Consider the following 17,056-nt stretch of genomic DNA (forward strand, 5'->3'; position numbering starts at 1 on the left):
TTCTCTCTCTCTCACACCGTGTGCCCATTTCAGATGGTCTGTGCTACTCGTTTGAGTGCGTTTCGACCAATGTGGGGCTACGGTTGGGTCCGGGAGGAGGTGTGGGGGCGGGGGGTCGATGTGTGTTGGCTTTGGCTTGAGAGCTGGTGGTTTTGTTTTTCTGGTGTCTTGTAAATGCGTTCAGCATATTACTGATTTTCGTGACCGTTTTTTAGCATGTTACTGATTCTTTTGTATTCTTGACTGTCAATAAACTTAAAATATATGTGGGAGGGGAATCGGATGCTATACAGGTTTCGATGCGGGGAGGTTGTTTTCACTGCGGGTGAAAGCAGAACTAGGGGGCATAGTCTCAAATAAGGGGAAGTAGATTTAGGAAGGAGTTTAGAGGAACTTCTATACCCAAAGGGTTGTGAATCTATGGAATTCCCTGCCCAGTGAAGCAGTTGAGGTTCCTTCATTAAATGTTTTCAAGATAAAGATAGATAGTTTTTTTGAAGAAAAAAGGTGGGAAAATGGAGCTCAGTCCACAAAAGATCAGCCATGATCTCATTGAATGGTGGAGCGGGCTCGAAGGGCCAGATGGCCTACTCCTGCTCCTAGTTTCTTATGTTCCTGTAGGGGAGTTGTAAAACTCCCATCACTGGGTCAGTTTTCCCCTTCCGGACCTCTCTCTCTCCTGTGCATGTGCTGATCCCACCACGGGTCATCCTCTCTGGTCTGCTGTCAAACACATCGAGGCTGCACATCCCACACTGATGTTGTCAGTTTGAAAGCCTCCGGGATGAAGAATGCTGTTCCCACACTAGAAATCTCAGTCAAAACAGGGGAACTGAGACAGCAGCTGCAATAAGTGAGGTTTTATTCAGATGAGCCAATGACAAGTTTAAATCCCCCACCTGATCTGCTGCTCAAAGTCGCCTCCGTTTCCCGGTCAGTTTCCCAAACTTCAGGAAACTCCTGTTCCTGCAGAAATATTTGGATTGGCTGTGAGAGACGTCAATCAGAGAGCCCACCCACTCTGCCCATTCTCTCCTCTTCCTCTACCACAGCTGCTTCACTTCCTGTAGGGACTCCAAACCAAGTCAGGAGATGGTGAGTGAAGGAGCAGAATTTAGAAGAATTACATTGCACAATATCCACACTAATGTTCAGGCAGTCTGACTATCCTGTGGGCAACCAGGTGTGCAAATGCCCCTTATGCTGTGTGAGAAGTTCCAGCTCAGAGACCTGTTTACTCGGTGCTTTGTGCTGAGCTGTTTGATTGGCTGTGTGTTGGATATTGTGTGTGTTTATTGGAAGCATTTCCCTTCTGATTTACAGGCTGAGTTTTGTTGATGGATCATTGCTGAATATGAGAAGGTGAGGTGTAATTATCTGGGAGGGGCAGAGACACATTTATTGAAATGTCTGCTTTAAAGATTTTACCTGAAGGCCTCGACCTTTCCCAAAAGCCTGGTCTTGGATTTGATAGTTTTTCTGAGTGCTGTTTCTGAGAATTTGGGGTGAGCAGTCTGAGTGAGTGCAGTGTATCTAATTTCCCAGGATAAACCAGAACCCTTCAATCAGCTGCAGTGAAGAAATATTTTCCTCAGCATCCAGCACTTCCTGCCCAGTGTTTTCTTCAAATAATTTTGGAACATGAGAGAAATTTCAAAGATTCCATTGATTTTTTAAATATAGATTTAGAGTACCCAATTTTGTTGTTGTTGATTAAATGGCAATTTAGCATGGTCAATCCACCTAACCTGCACATCTTTGGGTTGTGGGGCAGACACGGGAGAGTGTACAAACTCCACACAGACAATGACCTGGTGCCGGGATCAAACCCGGGTCCTCAGCGCTGTAGGCAGCAGTGCTAACACTGTGCCACCATGCCGCCCAAAGTCTCCATTGAATTAAGATTTCTCCAGAATGTTTTATATATTATATTAAATATATTCTTGAAGTGTTTAACTGGTCCTTGCCAGCACGACTCAAGATCACAATGAAAATAGTCTCTAACTGAGGAGTTAGTCCGTTCGCAAAGGAGGAGAGGGAGTTGTAGGAAAGCATGTTTACTTTTTTATTAATTTTTTTTATGAATATAAAGTACCGAATTCATTTTTTTTCCAATTAAGGAGCAATTTATAATTCATGATCTTTATTGTCACAAGTAGGCTTGCATTAGCACTGCAATGAAGTTGCTATGAAAAGCCCCTAGTCGCCACATTCCGGCGCCTGTTAGGGTACACAGAGGGAGAATTCAGAATGTCCAAATTACCTAACAGCATGGGCGGGATTCTCTGCTCCCCCGCCGGTTGGGAGAATCGCCTGGGTCGCCAAAATTTCCCGCGACGCCGGTCCGACGCCCTCCCGCGATTCAAGCAGCGAGAACGGCCCTGTCGAGTTCCGCGCTGCGCAGGCCGGAGAATCGCCCGAGACACCCAAAATGGCTATTCTCAGGACCGGATGGGCCGAGCGGCCAGGCCAAAACGGCTCACGGCGCCTACCACACCTGGTCGCTGCCAGCGGGAACAGCGCGGGGACGCTGGGGGGGCGGCCTGCGTGGGGGGGGGGGGGGGGGGGGAAGGGGGGATCCTGCACTGGGGGGGGGCCTCAAATGGGGCCGTCCTCTCTGAAGGAGGACCTCCTTCCGCAGTCCCGCAAGATCCGTCTGACATCTTCTTGCGGGGCGGAGTCGGAGAGGACGGCAACCACGCATGCGTGGGTAACGCCAGTTATGCGGCGCTGGCCGCGTCATGTATGCGGCGCCGCCTTTAAGCGGCGACAAGGCCTGGCGCCTGTAAATGACGCGGCCCTGCTCCTAGCCCATTATCGGGCCCTGAATCGGTCGGGATAGGGGCCGTTTCGCGCCGTCGTGAACCTCAACGGCGTTCACGACGGCGTGGGCACTTCGGCACGGGAACGGAGAATCGCGCCCCATGTCTTTCGGGATTTGAGACAGGACACTGGAGCACCCAGAGGAAACCCACACAGACACAGGGAGAACGGGCAGATTCCGCACAGACATTGACCCAAGCCGGGAATCGAACCTGGTACCCTGATGCGGTGAAGCAACAGTGCTAACCACTGCGCATCTTTGGGTTGTGGGAGTGAGACCCACGCAGATACGGGGAGAATGTGCAACTCCACACGGAATGTTTCATTTTCCTGTTTTACAGAAGGATTGCACCGTACTACACCAGAGAATACACAGAGGACAGACAACTGTGGGAAGACATCCAGTCCCTTCACAGCATTGCTGAACACAGAGAAGGTTGGGCAGTGAAACCATTATCTGGAAATCGATCAGGTCAAGGGAACTTTGACACATCATCAGATCTGAAACTGGTCAGTGGTGTGGAACCTTCCATCAGAACCAACCTTTCTGAAGGTTCAGCTGTGGGCAATCTGTCAAGGTGAGGCTGGGAAGAAGTGTGAGTGGGCTCCAAGTACGGTGAGAGTTTCAATCATTCATCGAGTCTCATGAACCATTGACTCATTCCTACAGGTGAGAGACTATTCAAGTGTGAGGTGTGTGTCGGTGACTCCACAGTTTCAAAAGATCTTCGAAGGTGCATTTGTTACAAATACTGTCTCTTCAAGGGCAGCCACATGGAAGGGAAACGATTCAGGTGTGATGTTTGTGATAAACGTTTTGTGACGTCCACAAATCTTTTGAGGCACAAGGTGATTCACACGGGGGAGAAACCCTTCAGGTGTGATGTTTGTGAGAAGGATTTCACTCTATCCTGCCAACTTCTATTGCACCAGAGGAATCATCGAGGGGAGAAACCATTCAAGTGTGATGTATGTGACAAATCATTCTCTGCATCATCCGACCTCTGCAGACATCGACGCATTCACACAGGGGAAAAACCTTTCATATGCGAGTTGTGTGATAAATCATTCTCGCAGTCATCGAGCCTCCACAGTCACCGACGCACTCACACAGGGGAGAAACCCTTTCTATGTGAGGTGTGTGACAAATCATTCTCACAGTTATCGCACCTCCACAGACACCGACGCATTCACACGGGGGAGAAACCGTTCACATGTGATGTGTGTGACAAATCATTCCCAAGGTCATCGACCCTCCGGAAACACCAACACATTCACACAGGGGAGAAACCCTTCCCAGGCAAGGTATGTGACAAATTATTCTTGGATTCATTTGCTCCTTGCATACACCAACATCTTCATATGTACAGTATGTGACAAATCATTCCGAGTCCCCTTTCTTCTGCACACAGCAACACATTCACACAGGAGACAAACCATTCACATGTATGGTATGTGACAGATCATTCTCGGACTTGTCAGCCCTCTGCACACACTACTGAGAAACCATTCCTATCGAGGTGTGCGACAAATCATTCTCATGGTCATCAGACCTCCACATACACCAGAGCATTCACACTACGGCTCACCTACTTCCCTTACACTGGGGAGTTGTCTGTGTTGTTTACCTTCCAGTGCTCACACAAGGGGGCTGTCCTTCCAAATCACTGTCTGTTTCAGCAGTGCCTGTCTTCAACTTCTCCCACCATCAGTCCAATCGTTTCAAGAAGGTCATTAATCTTTGACCAGATCACCAAGACATCAATATGTATAAAAGCTACTGCTTCTACACAAGGTTCCCTATGATGGACAAGAGAGCAATATCTGAATATTAAATATATACATGAAAACATATATAGAAAATAGAAGCAAGAGGAGGCCATTTCGCCATTCGGGCCTGCTCCACCATTCATTGTGATCATGGCTGATCATCAAGTTTAATATCCTGATTCCCCCCCCCCCCCCCCCCCTCCCCACATACCCCTTGATTCCTTTAGTCCAAGAACAAGATCTAATTCCTTCTTGAAATTACACAACGTTTTAGCCTCAACTACTTTTTGCGGTAGTGAATTCCACAGATTCACCACTCTCTGCCTGAAGAAATTTCTCCTCACCTCAGTCCTAAAAGGTTTACCCCATATCCTCAAAATATGACCCCTAGTTCAGGACACCCAACCATTGGGAACACACTTTCTGAATCTACCCTATCTAATCTTGTTAGAATTTTATACGTTTCTATGAGATCCCCTCTCACTCTTCTAAACTCCAACTAATATAATCCTAACTGACTTAATCTCTCCTCATATGATAGTCCCACCATCCCAGAAATCACCCTGATAAATCTTTGTTGCACTCCCTCCATAGCAAAAACATCCTTCCTCAGATGAGGACACCAAAACTCCACACAATACTACAGATGTGGCCTCTCCAATGCCCTATATAATTGTAGTAAAACATCCTATTCTTGTAGTCAAATCCTCACACTATGAAGGCCAACATATCATTTTCCTTTTTACTGCCTGCTGTATCTGGGTGCTTACTGTCAGCGACTGATGTATGAGGACATGAAGGTCTCGCTGAATAGCCACCATTCTTAATTTACACCCATTCAAAAATAATCTGCCTTCCTATATTTGCTATCAAAATGGATAATCTCACATTTATCCAAGTTATACTGTATCTGCCATGCATATGCCCATTCATTCAGCATGTCCAAATTTCGCTGCAGCATCCCTGCATTCTCCTCACATCTCACCTCCCACCCACCTTTGTATCATTTGCAAATTTAGAAATACTACATTTAGTTCCCTCATCCAAATCATTAATATATAATGTGAACAGTTGGGGTTCACAGCACAGATCCCAGTGGTACCCCACTAGTCACAGCCTGTCAATCAGAAAAAGATCCACGTTTTCCAATATTTTGCGCCCTGTCTGGTAACCAGCTTTCTATGCATCTTAAGATACTACTCGTAATCCCATGCTATTAATTTTACATAGTAATCTGCTATGTGCGACCTTGTCGAAAACCTTCTGAACGTCTAAATAAATCTCATCCACTGTGGTCTCCCTGGTCAACTCTACTAGTCACATCTTCAAAGAATTCCAATACATATGTCAAGCATGATTTCTCTTTCATAAATCCATTTGGCTTTGTCTGATTATACCACTGCTCTCCAAATGCTGTGCTATGAAATCCTTGATAATGGACTTCAGCAACTTCCCTACGACTGATGTGAGGTTCACTGGTCTATAGTTCCCTGTTTTCTCTCTACCTTCCTGTTTGAATAGCGGGGTTATGGATTTTTAAAAAAACAATTTTATTGAGGTATTTTTTGCCATTGTAAACAGTAACAATATACATTAGTGTGCAAATATCAATTTATAAAAACATAGTGAAAATAACAGCTCCTCGCTCACAAATAGACCCGCCTATTCTTCCCCCCTACTCTACACTATTCTACCCCCCTCACCCCCCCGCCCCCTGCTGACGATTAATTCTCCGCGAAGAAGTCGATGAATGGTTGCTACCTCCAGGCGAACCCCGATAGTGATCCTGGTAAGGCAAACTTGATTTTTTTCCAAGCTGAGAAAGCTTGCCATGTCCGACAGCCATACCTTGGTCCTTGGGGACTTTGAGTCCCTCCAGGCCAACAGTATTTGTCACCGGGCTACCAGGGAAGGAAAGGCCAAAACGTCGGCCTCTATCCCCCTCCTGGACTCCCGGGTCCACCGACACCCCAAAAATTGCCACCTCTGGACTCATCGCCACCCTTGTTTTCAGTACCTGGGACATGACGTCCGCAAATCCCTGCCAGTACCCCCTGAGTTTTGGACACGCCCAGAACATGTGAACATGATTCACTGGTCCTCCCGCACATCTAGCACACTTGTCCTCCAGCCCAAAGAATTTACTCATCCGGGCTACCGTCATGTGGGTCCGGTGAACTACCTTGAACTGAATCAGGCTGAGCCTGGCATATGTTGCCCTCCTTAGAGCGTCTGTCCATATGCCTCCCTCTAACTCCCCACCAAGCTCCTCCTCCCACTTGAGTTTCAGTTCCTCGGTCCCTGTGTCGTCTGCTCCCATAAGCTCTTTATAAATATCCGAGACTCTCCCCTCTCCTACCTCTCCCCTGGAAACTACCCTGTCCTGAATCCCCCTTGGTGGAAGGCGTGGAAAGGACGGGACCTGTCTACGTACGAAATCCCGCTCCTGCAAGTACCGAAAGTCATTTCCCCTTGCCAGCCCGAATTTCTCCTCCAGCGCCCTCATTCGCGAGTAGCTCCCTTCCAGGAACAAGTTGCCCATCCTTCCCACCTCCGCCATGCTCGAAACCCGCCGTCCATTTTCCCCGGGGCAAATCGGTGGTTGTTACATATTGGGGCCCACACTGACGATCCCACTTCCCCCGCATGTTTCCTCCATTGGCCCCAAATCCGCAGAGCCGCCACCACTATAGGGCTGATGGAGTACCTGGCCGGCGGGAACGGCAAAGGAGCCATGACCAGGGGTGCCAAGCTGGTGCCCCTGCACGAAGCAGCCTCCACCCGCTCCCAAACCGACCCCGTACCCACCATCCATTTCCTTATCATGGCTATGTTAGCCGCCCAGTAGTAGTTGCTGAGGTTCGGCAACGCCAGTCCCCCCTCACTACGGATCCTTTCAAGCATCCCCTTCTTTACCCGCGGAAACAAATCCCAGGATGATTTTATTAATCCTTTTAACAATGAAAATAGGGAGACACTGAAAAATAAACAGGAATCTCGGGAGAATCGTCATCTTCACCGTCTGCACTCTCCCCGCTAGTGACAGCGGGAGCGCATCCCATCTCCGGAACTCGCTCCTCATTTGTTCAACCAGTCTGGACAAGTTCAACTTATTCATCCTGCCCCAGTCCCGTGCCACTTGTATCCCTAAATACCTGAAACTTTCACCAACCAGCCTAAACGGCAGCTCCCTCAGCCTATTCTCCTGACCCCTCGCCTGCACCACATGTTCTTTGCCATGTTCAACTTGTACCCCGAAAACCGGCCAAATTCCCCTAGGATTTTCATAATCCCGTCCATCCCTGCCACTGGATCCGACACGTACAGAAGCAGGTCATCCGGGTAGAGTGAGACCTTGTGTTCGCCCCCCCCCCCCCCTCGACCATTCCTTTCCAACCCCTTGCCGCTCTCAGAGCAATTGCCAGCGGTTCTATGGCAAACAGCAATGGGGAGAGAGGGCACCCCTGTCTTGTCCCACGGTATAGTCTAAAATACTCGATGTCGTCCTGTTCGTCCTCGCACTAGCCTCTGGGGCCTCATATAGCCAATCCACAAAGCCTTCGCTGAACCCAAACCATCCCAACATCTCCCATAGATAGTCCCACTCAACCCGGTTAGAAGCCTTTTCGGCACCCATTGCCACCACTACCTCCACCTCTCTGCCCTCCGGGGACATCATAATCACATTGAGCAGCCTTCTTAGGTTGGCTACCAGCTGCCTGCCCTTTACAAACCCCGTTTAGTCCTCCACAATCACATCCGGTACACAATCTTCGATTCTGGATGCCAGGATCTTGGCCAGCAGTTTAGCGTCAACATTAATCAGGGAGATTGGCCTATAGGACACACAGGCTTCCGGATCTTTATCCCGTTTAAATAGCAGCGAGATAGTGGCTTGCGACATCGTCGGGGGTAACCCCCCATTGTCCCTCGCCTTGTTAAACACCCTAACCAACACCGGCCCCACTATCCCCGAGAACCTTTTGTAGAACTCCACTGGATACCCGTCCGGCCCCAGGGCTTTACACGACTGCATGGCCTTCGGGCCCCCCATGACTTCTTCAGCTCTAATAGGGGCCCCCAGCCCCTCTACCATCCCCCTGCCCACCTTTGGAAAGCGCCTCACCCCCTCCTGCCCCATGGGGGGCTCCGAGGTATACAGCTTGCTGTAAAAGTCCCTAAATATCTTGTTCAGTCCTGCCGGGTCTCCAACCCGGTTCCCTTCCCCATCCGCTACCATTCCTATTTCCCTGGCCGCCTCCCTCTTCCTAAGTTGCTGTGCAAGCATTCTGCTGGCTTTCTTCCCATACTCATACACCGTGCCCCTTGCCATTCTGAGCTGCTCTACGGCCTTCCAGCTCCAGTGGATAGCGCCCCCAGCTCCGCCTGCAGTCTCCGTCGTTCCCTAAGTAGCTCTGCCCTCGGGGACTCCGCATATTCCCTGTCCGTCCGTATCATCTCCTTAACCAGTCTGTCCAAATCCGCCCTGTCCGTTCTGTCCCTATGGGCTCGGATTGAGATCAGCTCCTCTCTCACCACTGCCTTCAGCGCCTCCCAGAGCACCGCTGCTGAGACTTCCCCTGTATCGTTGACCTGCAGGTAGTTCTGCATGCATTCCCCCACTCTCTCACACACACCCTCATCTGCCAACAATCCCACCTCTAACCTCCATTGTGAGCGCTGGTAACTCTCTTTGCAGACCTGCAGGTCGACCCAATGTGGAGCATGGTCCGAAATAGTGATCCCCAAGTATTCTGTATCCTTCGCCCCCTCCAAAAAGTCCCTGCTCGTAATAAAGAAGTCAATTCGGGAAGAAGCCTTGTGAACATGTGAATAGAACGAGAACTCCTTCCCCGTTGGCCGACTGACTCTCCATGGGTCCACCCCCCCATTTGTTCCATAAACCCTCTCAGTTCCCTTGCCATTGACGGAACCCTGCCCGTTTTGGAGCACGACCGTTCCAGGGTGGGATCAAGGACAGTATTAAAGTGCCCATCCATAATCAGCTTGTGCGAATCCAAGTCGGGAATTTTCCCCAGCAGCCTTTTGATGAAATCTACATCATCCCAGTTTGGAGCATATACATTCACTAGGACCACCCTCACCCCCTCAAGCTTACCCCGGACCATGAGAAATCTGTCACCCCCCATCCGCAACTGTGCTATCCGCCTCAAATTGAACCTGTTTGTTAATCATGATCGTGACCCCTCTGGTCTTAGCGTCAAGCTCCGAATGGAAGACCTGGCTAATCCAGCCCTTCCGCAATCTAATCTGTTCCGCCACTTTCAAGTGTGTCTCCTGCAGCATCATTACATCCGCCTTCAAAGCCCGTAAGTGCGCGAACAAACGTGCCCTCTTGACTGGTCTGTTTAACCCTCTAACATTCCAGGTGATCAGCCTGGTTGGAGGGCACCCTGCCCCCCCCTGCGGCGATCGCCATCCCCCTTCTTGGGCCCACCCCCAGCCCATGTGCCACGCCTCCCCTGGTCCGCCTCTTGGCAGCTCCCACCCCCGACCTCTTCCGTGTTACCTTGTTCAGTTCCCTCCCTCGTCAGCAGATCAACTCCCACCCCCCCCCCCCCCCCCCCCCCAAGCAACAACCCCCTGTAACCTGATCCCTGCCATATACTGGCTGTATACCCCCCCCCCCCCCACCTCACTCCCGTTGACTAGCTCACACCAGCTAGCTTGGTGACTCTCAACTCCTACCGCCACCATGTCTCCCACCTATTGTCTCCCCGCTCCCCTCCCCCTCAACACTACTTCCACAGAACAGCCCTGTTCGAGCAACACTCTGGGACCGAAACAGAGAGAAAACAAACAAAGAACAAAGCTCGCCCCCACAGTAGTGCAATTCAAACTGTGTAATGAGGTGGGCGCTACAACCCACCCCCCTCCCAGCATTACAAGAAAAATAGCAAAAAGAACCCGTAAAGCCCCCCAGCACCATTAACTTTAACTTTAACTCCTGTTGTCTCCTGACAGTGCTTCCATACACAAGAGGACCCAAAAAACAGACCAAAACAAAAACACCACAAATTTTAAATAAAAGAACATGCTGAGCACCATCGCTAACATGAAGGGCAATTTAAGAAAAAATGTAAACATCCCTTGAAACACTAACTTGAGTCCATGGCTTCTCAGTTCGGCACTAGTCCATGCCCCTTAGCGAAGTCCATCGCTTCCGCCGGGTCGTCAAAATAGTGTTGCTGTTCCCGGTATGTGGCCCAAAGCCGCGCCGGAAAAAGTAGCCCAAACCTGACCTTTTTAACAGGATCTCTTTAATTTGACTGTAGGCTGCCCTCCTTCTGGCCACCTCCTGGCTCAGATCCTGAGAGATGCGCAGGACACTGTTGTTCCATAAGTAGCTCTTCGTGTTCTTGGCCCACTGTAGGACCCGCTCTTTGTCCACGATCCTATGGAACCTGACCATCATCGCCCGGGCCCCCCACCTCGCAGCTGCCTCGCTTGCACTCTGTGTGCCCTGTCCAGCTCCAACGGCCGCGGGAAGAAATCATCCCCCTTCAGCTTTTGCAGCATGTCTGCCACATATGCCGTGGCATCCACTCCCTCAGCCCATTCCGGGAGGCCAATGATTCTCAGATTCTGCCGGCGAGACCTATTTTCCAGGTCCTTCAGCCTGTCCATCAGCCTTGTTTGTTGCTCCTTCAACGTTCTAATTTCCACGTCCGCTACCATTTGGAAATCCGCCTGCTCCTCCACTGTCTTCTCCAGTGCCTGGACCTTCTTATCCTGGGTGTCCAGTCTTTGGTCCAGTCGCTCCACCGCTTTCTGAAGCGGTTCCAAATTATCCCACTTCAGTGCTGCGAAGCTCTCCTTCATGACCTTCAGCATGTTGTCCAGTGCTGTCTGGACCGTCCGTTCCGTGGTCCGTTCGTCGGCCATCTTTCCTCCCACTTCTTGAACTTCCACACCACCTTTGTTCAGCCCCTTCTTCGCCTGTTTTCGCTCCCTTCTACTCCTTAAGTCCATGCAACTCTGTATGGATCCAGATCTACAATGCTGTTGCTTTCCACTCCAGCGCTCAAAAGTTCGAAAAAGTCGGGGGGGAAAAGGTCTAAAAGTCTGACCGGAGCGAGAGCCACCAAATGTGCGACTTACTCCCTCATAGCTGCCACCAGAAGTCATAGCGGGGTTATGTTAGCTACCTTCCAATCTGTACGAACCATTCCGGAGTCAAAAGAATTTTGGAAAATTGACCGCCAATGGATATACTATTTCTAGGGCCACTTAAGAACTCTGTGTGGTGAAACCACTGTGTTGTATTGTGCTGCCACAGTATTATGTGTTGTACAGTATTGCCACTATATTACATGTTGTACGGTTTTGGCTCTGCCCGTGGCTCCTCCCCCTAGGGCCTGGGTATATAAGCTGCCGACCTTTCACACTGCCTCATTCTGGGGCACACTGCCAGTTCTGTTGTAAGTCAATTAAAGCCATAGTTAATTCACTCTGTGTTCTCCGTCTTGATTGATGGCATATCATTCTGGAATTAAGATTATCAGGGCCTCGAGATTTATCCGCTTTCAATCCCATTAATTTCTCTAATACCATTTCTCTACTAATACCAATTTTCTTCAGCTCCTCACCTCACTAAAACTTGTGTTTCTCAGTATGTCCAGTGCATTATTCATTTCTTCCTTTGTGAAGACAGAAACAATGTATGAATTTAGTTCCTCAGCCATTTTTGTTCCCTATTATAAATTCCCCTGTTTCTGACTAAGGGACCTACATTTGTTTTTAAACAATCTTTTTCTCTTTACCGATAGAAACTTTTACAGTCAGTTTTTATGTTCTCTGCTAGCTTACTTTCATATTGTATTTTCCCCTTCGTAATCAATACCTTGGTCTGCCTTTCTAAATTTTAAACTGTTCCCAATTCTCAGGCCTATCACTTTTTCCTGCTACTTGTATGCCTCTTCTTTGAATCTAATACTGTCTCTAATTTCCCATGTAAGCCATATGTTGGTCGCAGTTCCCTTTCCACTCCAACGCCAAACAGGAATAAACAACTTTTAGAGTTCACCTATTCGTTCCTTGAATGCCTTCCATTGCCTGTAATGTTTCCAGTAATGTTTCCCAGTCCATCATAGCCAACGCATGCCTCATGCCATCATTGTTACCTTTATTGAGATTCAGGACCCTAGTCTTAGAATCAACTACCTCACTATCCACCATCAGAGAATTCTATCATATTATGGTCCCTCATCCCCAGGGTTCTCTCACAACTAAGTAGCCAACGAATCCTTTCTCATTGCACAACACCTAGTACAAGATGGCATGTTCCCTTGTTGGTTCCTCAACCTATTGGTCCTGGAAACCGTCCTGTATACACTCCAGAAATTCTTCCCCACTGTACTGTGACTAATTTGACTCTTCCAATCTATGTGCAAACTAAAGTCAATGACCTAGAGGAAGGCGCAGAAGGGTGGGTGAGTAAATTTGCAGACGATACTAAAGTCGGTGGTGTTGTCGATAGTGTGGAAGGATGTAGCAGGTTACAGAGGGATATAGATAAGCTGCAGAGCTGGGCTGAGAGGTGGCAAATGGAGTTTAATGTAGAGAAGTGTGAGGTGATTCACTTTGGAAGGAATAACAGGAATGCGGAATATTTGGCTAATGGTAAAGTTCTTGAAAGTGTGGTTGAGCAGAGGGATCTAGGTGTCCATGTACATAGATCCCTGAAAGTTGCCACCCAGGTTGATAGGGTTGTGAAGAAGGCCTATGGAGTGTTGGCCTTTATTGGTAGAGGGATTGAGTTCCGGAGTCGGGAGGTCATGTTGCAGTTGTACAGAACTCTGGTACGGCCGCATTTGGAGTATTGCGTACAGTTCTGGTCACCGCAGTATAGGAAGGACGTGGAGGCTTTGGAGCGGGTGCAGAGGAGATTTACCAGGATGTTGCCTGGTATGGAGGGAAAATCTTATGAGGAAAGGCTGATGGACTTGAGGTTGTTTTCGTTGGAGAGAAGAAGGTTAAGAGGAGACTTAATAGAGGCATACAAAATGATCAGGGGGTTGGATAGGCTGGACAGTGAGAGCCTTCTCCCGCGGATGGATATGGCTGGCACGAGGGGACATAACTTTAAACTGAGGGGTAATAGATATAGGACAGAGGTCAGAGGTAGGTTCTTTACGCAAAGAGTAGTGAGGCCGTGGAATGCCCTACCTGCTACAGTAGTGAACTCGCCAACATTGAGGGCATTTAAAAGTTTATTGGATAAACATATGGATGATAATGGCATGGTGTAGGTTAGATGGCTTTTGTTTCGGTGCAACATCGTGGGCCGAAGGGCCTGTACTGCGCTGTATTGTTCTATGTTCTATGTTCTAAAGTCACCCATAATCACAGATGTTCCTTTAACATATGCATTTCTGATTTCCTGTCTCATGAATTCTCCCTCTGTGTACCCAAACAGGCCTGGAATGTGGCGACTAGGGTCTTTTCACAGTAACTTCATTGCAGTAAGCCTACTTGTGGCAATACAGATTTTTTTTTAAATTCCCAACATTACCACTGTAATTTGGTGGTCTGTGTACCTGTCTGCGCACTTGAAATGAAATGTATATATGTGTTAGTTTTTGAAATTTTAAATCCTAATTTTTGAGTTGAAAATACAAAGATCGCATTATGGTTCCTTACTAATTGTATGAGGTTTTGTAAAATGCAATTACCTTGGAGATGGCTCTGACTTTGTCAGAAGATTGATCTCCAATCAGAAGTCCTCCTGGGTGCAGGCTGAAAACTGTCTCCAGCACAGAAAATGTGTCACAAGATAGCACAGCAAAGTCTGGACAATGATTCATTTATAATTTTCATTTCTTCCTTTAGGTAAAGCTGGCCCGTTACACCCAGGAGCGCTCGTTGACTGGAGGGCAGGTTGCATACAGCAAGGAGCTGACGGAACTGGAGGAGTTCACGAGGAAGCTGTTTGGCCTCTCCAACCCCACAATAACCAATGGCGGATCAGATATGGGGATGAGTGAAGGTGATGTCAGCAGCTGAGTGTTTAAACCATCAGGAGGAGAGTTAATTTATGTGACTAAAGATAATTGTGATTTTCTTCCTCTGACAGTCACACAGTTGTCCATGGACACATCAGATGGAGATGGAGGAGAGTTGGCAGCAGTGTCTGAATTTCCTGAAAGGGCTGATGAGGAAGGGGCGGAGGTGAATACCTCACAGCAATGTGGCATGGCAGCTGCAGTGGAGGAGGGAGAGGAGTGTCAAGAGGGTAAGATGTCTGATTTGGAGGGTAGTGTTGGTGAGTTCAAGTTAAATATTGTGGCTTGTGTGAAGGAGGAGGCCTGTGATGATCCGGCTGCTGTGCTGGAGGGAGGGCGCTCAGAACCTTCTGGAAGTGAGGAACCTGCAGTTTTGCGAACCGAAGCTCCGCCGTCTTCACGAACACATGGACAACATCAGGTGTATGCTGCTGGTGAAGAAAATAAAGATGATCTGAAACCTCTTGAGTGCTTACATCATGAGCAGGTTCAAAGTACAGAAAGTTATCAGGCCACTTCGAACTTGCTTCAGCAAATTTTGACTGAATTTAAAACGGATGTTAGCCAGAATCTACAAAGAAACAATGATATTCTTCAACATCATCTACAAAGAAACAATGAAATTCTGCAGCAGCAGAATGAGGTTCTTTTTCAGCTTCTGCAAAGAAGCAATGAAACTTTGAATGAAATGAAGCAGATTCTGTCTCAGACTGTAACACCTTCTGGCAAGCAGCAGCCCAGTGCAGAGACATCTGCTGCTGGACATTCCTCTGGTACAGGAGAGGTCACATCATAGGGATGGGGAAGACACATAAGGAATAAGGGTCCCTCCCTCCAACACTGCCAACTCTACCTCATTTGCCACCCTCCTCTTTTATCATGAGAGATATTTTTCTCTTTTCAGTCTGGATTGTTGCCATGACAGAGAGCCTCTCCATTGTAAGAAAAATGGCGGAAGACGGTCAAAGCCAGAAGTCCCAACCACTGATCACGAAACCTACCATTTTCCTGGGATCGAGAATGGGCCAGGTTGGGGTTTGCACATTTCAGAGTCAGCTGTCCATAGAAATCAGGAGCTGCCTCCACTCGTGTGTGTTTGGAAACCAAAGATCATTTTAAGGGATCTATATTTGTATGGGTAAACCATATAAGTTCTCGTTTTAGGTGGGTTTCATTTAATGCTTATGTGCCTGGAAAGGGACCTATAGTTAGATTTCATGCTTGACAAAGGTGTGTGTATGAGTGGGTTGGTTTCCGTTATGCTGGGATTCTATTGTACTTAGAGCGATATAGCATGAAGAATAAATATAGTTGCTCAGCAACTTGAGGCCCTTCCGGAGAGAGAGTGGGAGAGCTTTTGTTCTTTAGTATTAGCTGGAAGCCAAAGGCAGATAGAGAGAGAACATCTCTCTCAGCTTTGCTGTAAGAAAAATCATGCAAAGGATTAAGATTTAAGATTTCCAGTGCCAGAAATCAAAAGAGCAACTAGTTAAGGAAATTAGAGAAATGAAGAAAAGTTTCAGTATGAAGTTGAAGGAACAAAGAGGAGTGGGGAGCAGAACAGGGTACTGTTCATTTCAAGTCACAGAACTGAGAAGGACTATGCTCATGAGAATGCTAGAGAAAGGCTCCTAAAGTAATTCTCAAGTTTGGAATAGCTTATTATGACCCGGAAACAAAGGTTAAAGCAATTGGGAAGAAAGTTAAGGCTGGAAATCAGAATTTGTGTAACATTGGAAGACGGCGAAGGCAAATAATTCACAATTGGGTTGGTTTAAAATCCTGGACGTAGTCTGTTAAAAGTGGAGCGGAAGATTTGTAGAAAAGTGTCATTTGAAAAATCTGAACAGGATTCCGGAATGCAAACTGCTGAGTGAAAGTATTACTACGAGAGAAGATTTTAAAGTGTATTTTGGGAGTGGAGTTTGGAAGTTTTCATATGACAATCATCTGGGGGAATTCTGAGGAGAAATCCGCAGACATTAACTTTGTGTGTTAATGAGACCATTTAGCTTCAAATATATTTTGTTATCCATATTAATCTTAACCTGTGTATGATTGCTAACCTGAAGGAGTAAAGGATTATAAAATGGATTATAATCCATTTTTCATGTTTAATTAAAAAAAAATTCTTGTTGCTAAAACTAATTTGCAGTCCTGTGACTCTTTTCCTCCCTGTTTGATTTTTTTAAAAAGTAAAAGTTACTTTTGAGCCAGGGTTCCATTCTGGGAATTTCCCATCCAGTTATATCAACAGGGATCGTAACATGTGGTTTTGGGGTGAGAGTTATCTGAAACCCAATGTGTGCAGATTTGACTTATTAGCAGCTGGTCTGAACTCCATGGATTTGTTTGAATAGATGGGGTGACTTTGTGAAGAGGAAAGGTACCCCTTTGGTTATGGTCCCCAGACACCTTTGTGGCAGCTAAGCTGCCCG

At 47.7% G+C, this 17,056-nt stretch overlaps 1 protein-coding gene across 1 annotated transcript; it reads left to right on the forward strand.

The window, feature by feature from the left end:
- Nucleotides 1–942: 942 nt before the first annotated feature.
- LOC140389202 (uncharacterized) lies at nt 943–16,766 on the forward strand. Its single transcript, XM_072473374.1, has 5 exons — nt 943–1,362; nt 3,165–3,401; nt 3,494–4,128; nt 14,446–14,602; nt 14,690–16,766. The coding sequence occupies exons 3-5, from the start codon at nt 3,598–3,600 to the stop codon at nt 15,412–15,414; spliced, it is 1,413 nt and encodes a 470-aa protein (XP_072329475.1). The 5' UTR covers nt 943–1,362; nt 3,165–3,401; nt 3,494–3,597; the 3' UTR covers nt 15,415–16,766.
- The last annotated feature ends 290 nt before the right edge of the window (nt 16,767–17,056 follow it).

The sequence above is a fragment of the Scyliorhinus torazame genome, chromosome 14 (assembly GCF_047496885.1).
Source record: "Scyliorhinus torazame isolate Kashiwa2021f chromosome 14, sScyTor2.1, whole genome shotgun sequence".
Taxonomy (NCBI): domain Eukaryota; kingdom Metazoa; phylum Chordata; class Chondrichthyes; order Carcharhiniformes; family Scyliorhinidae; genus Scyliorhinus; species Scyliorhinus torazame.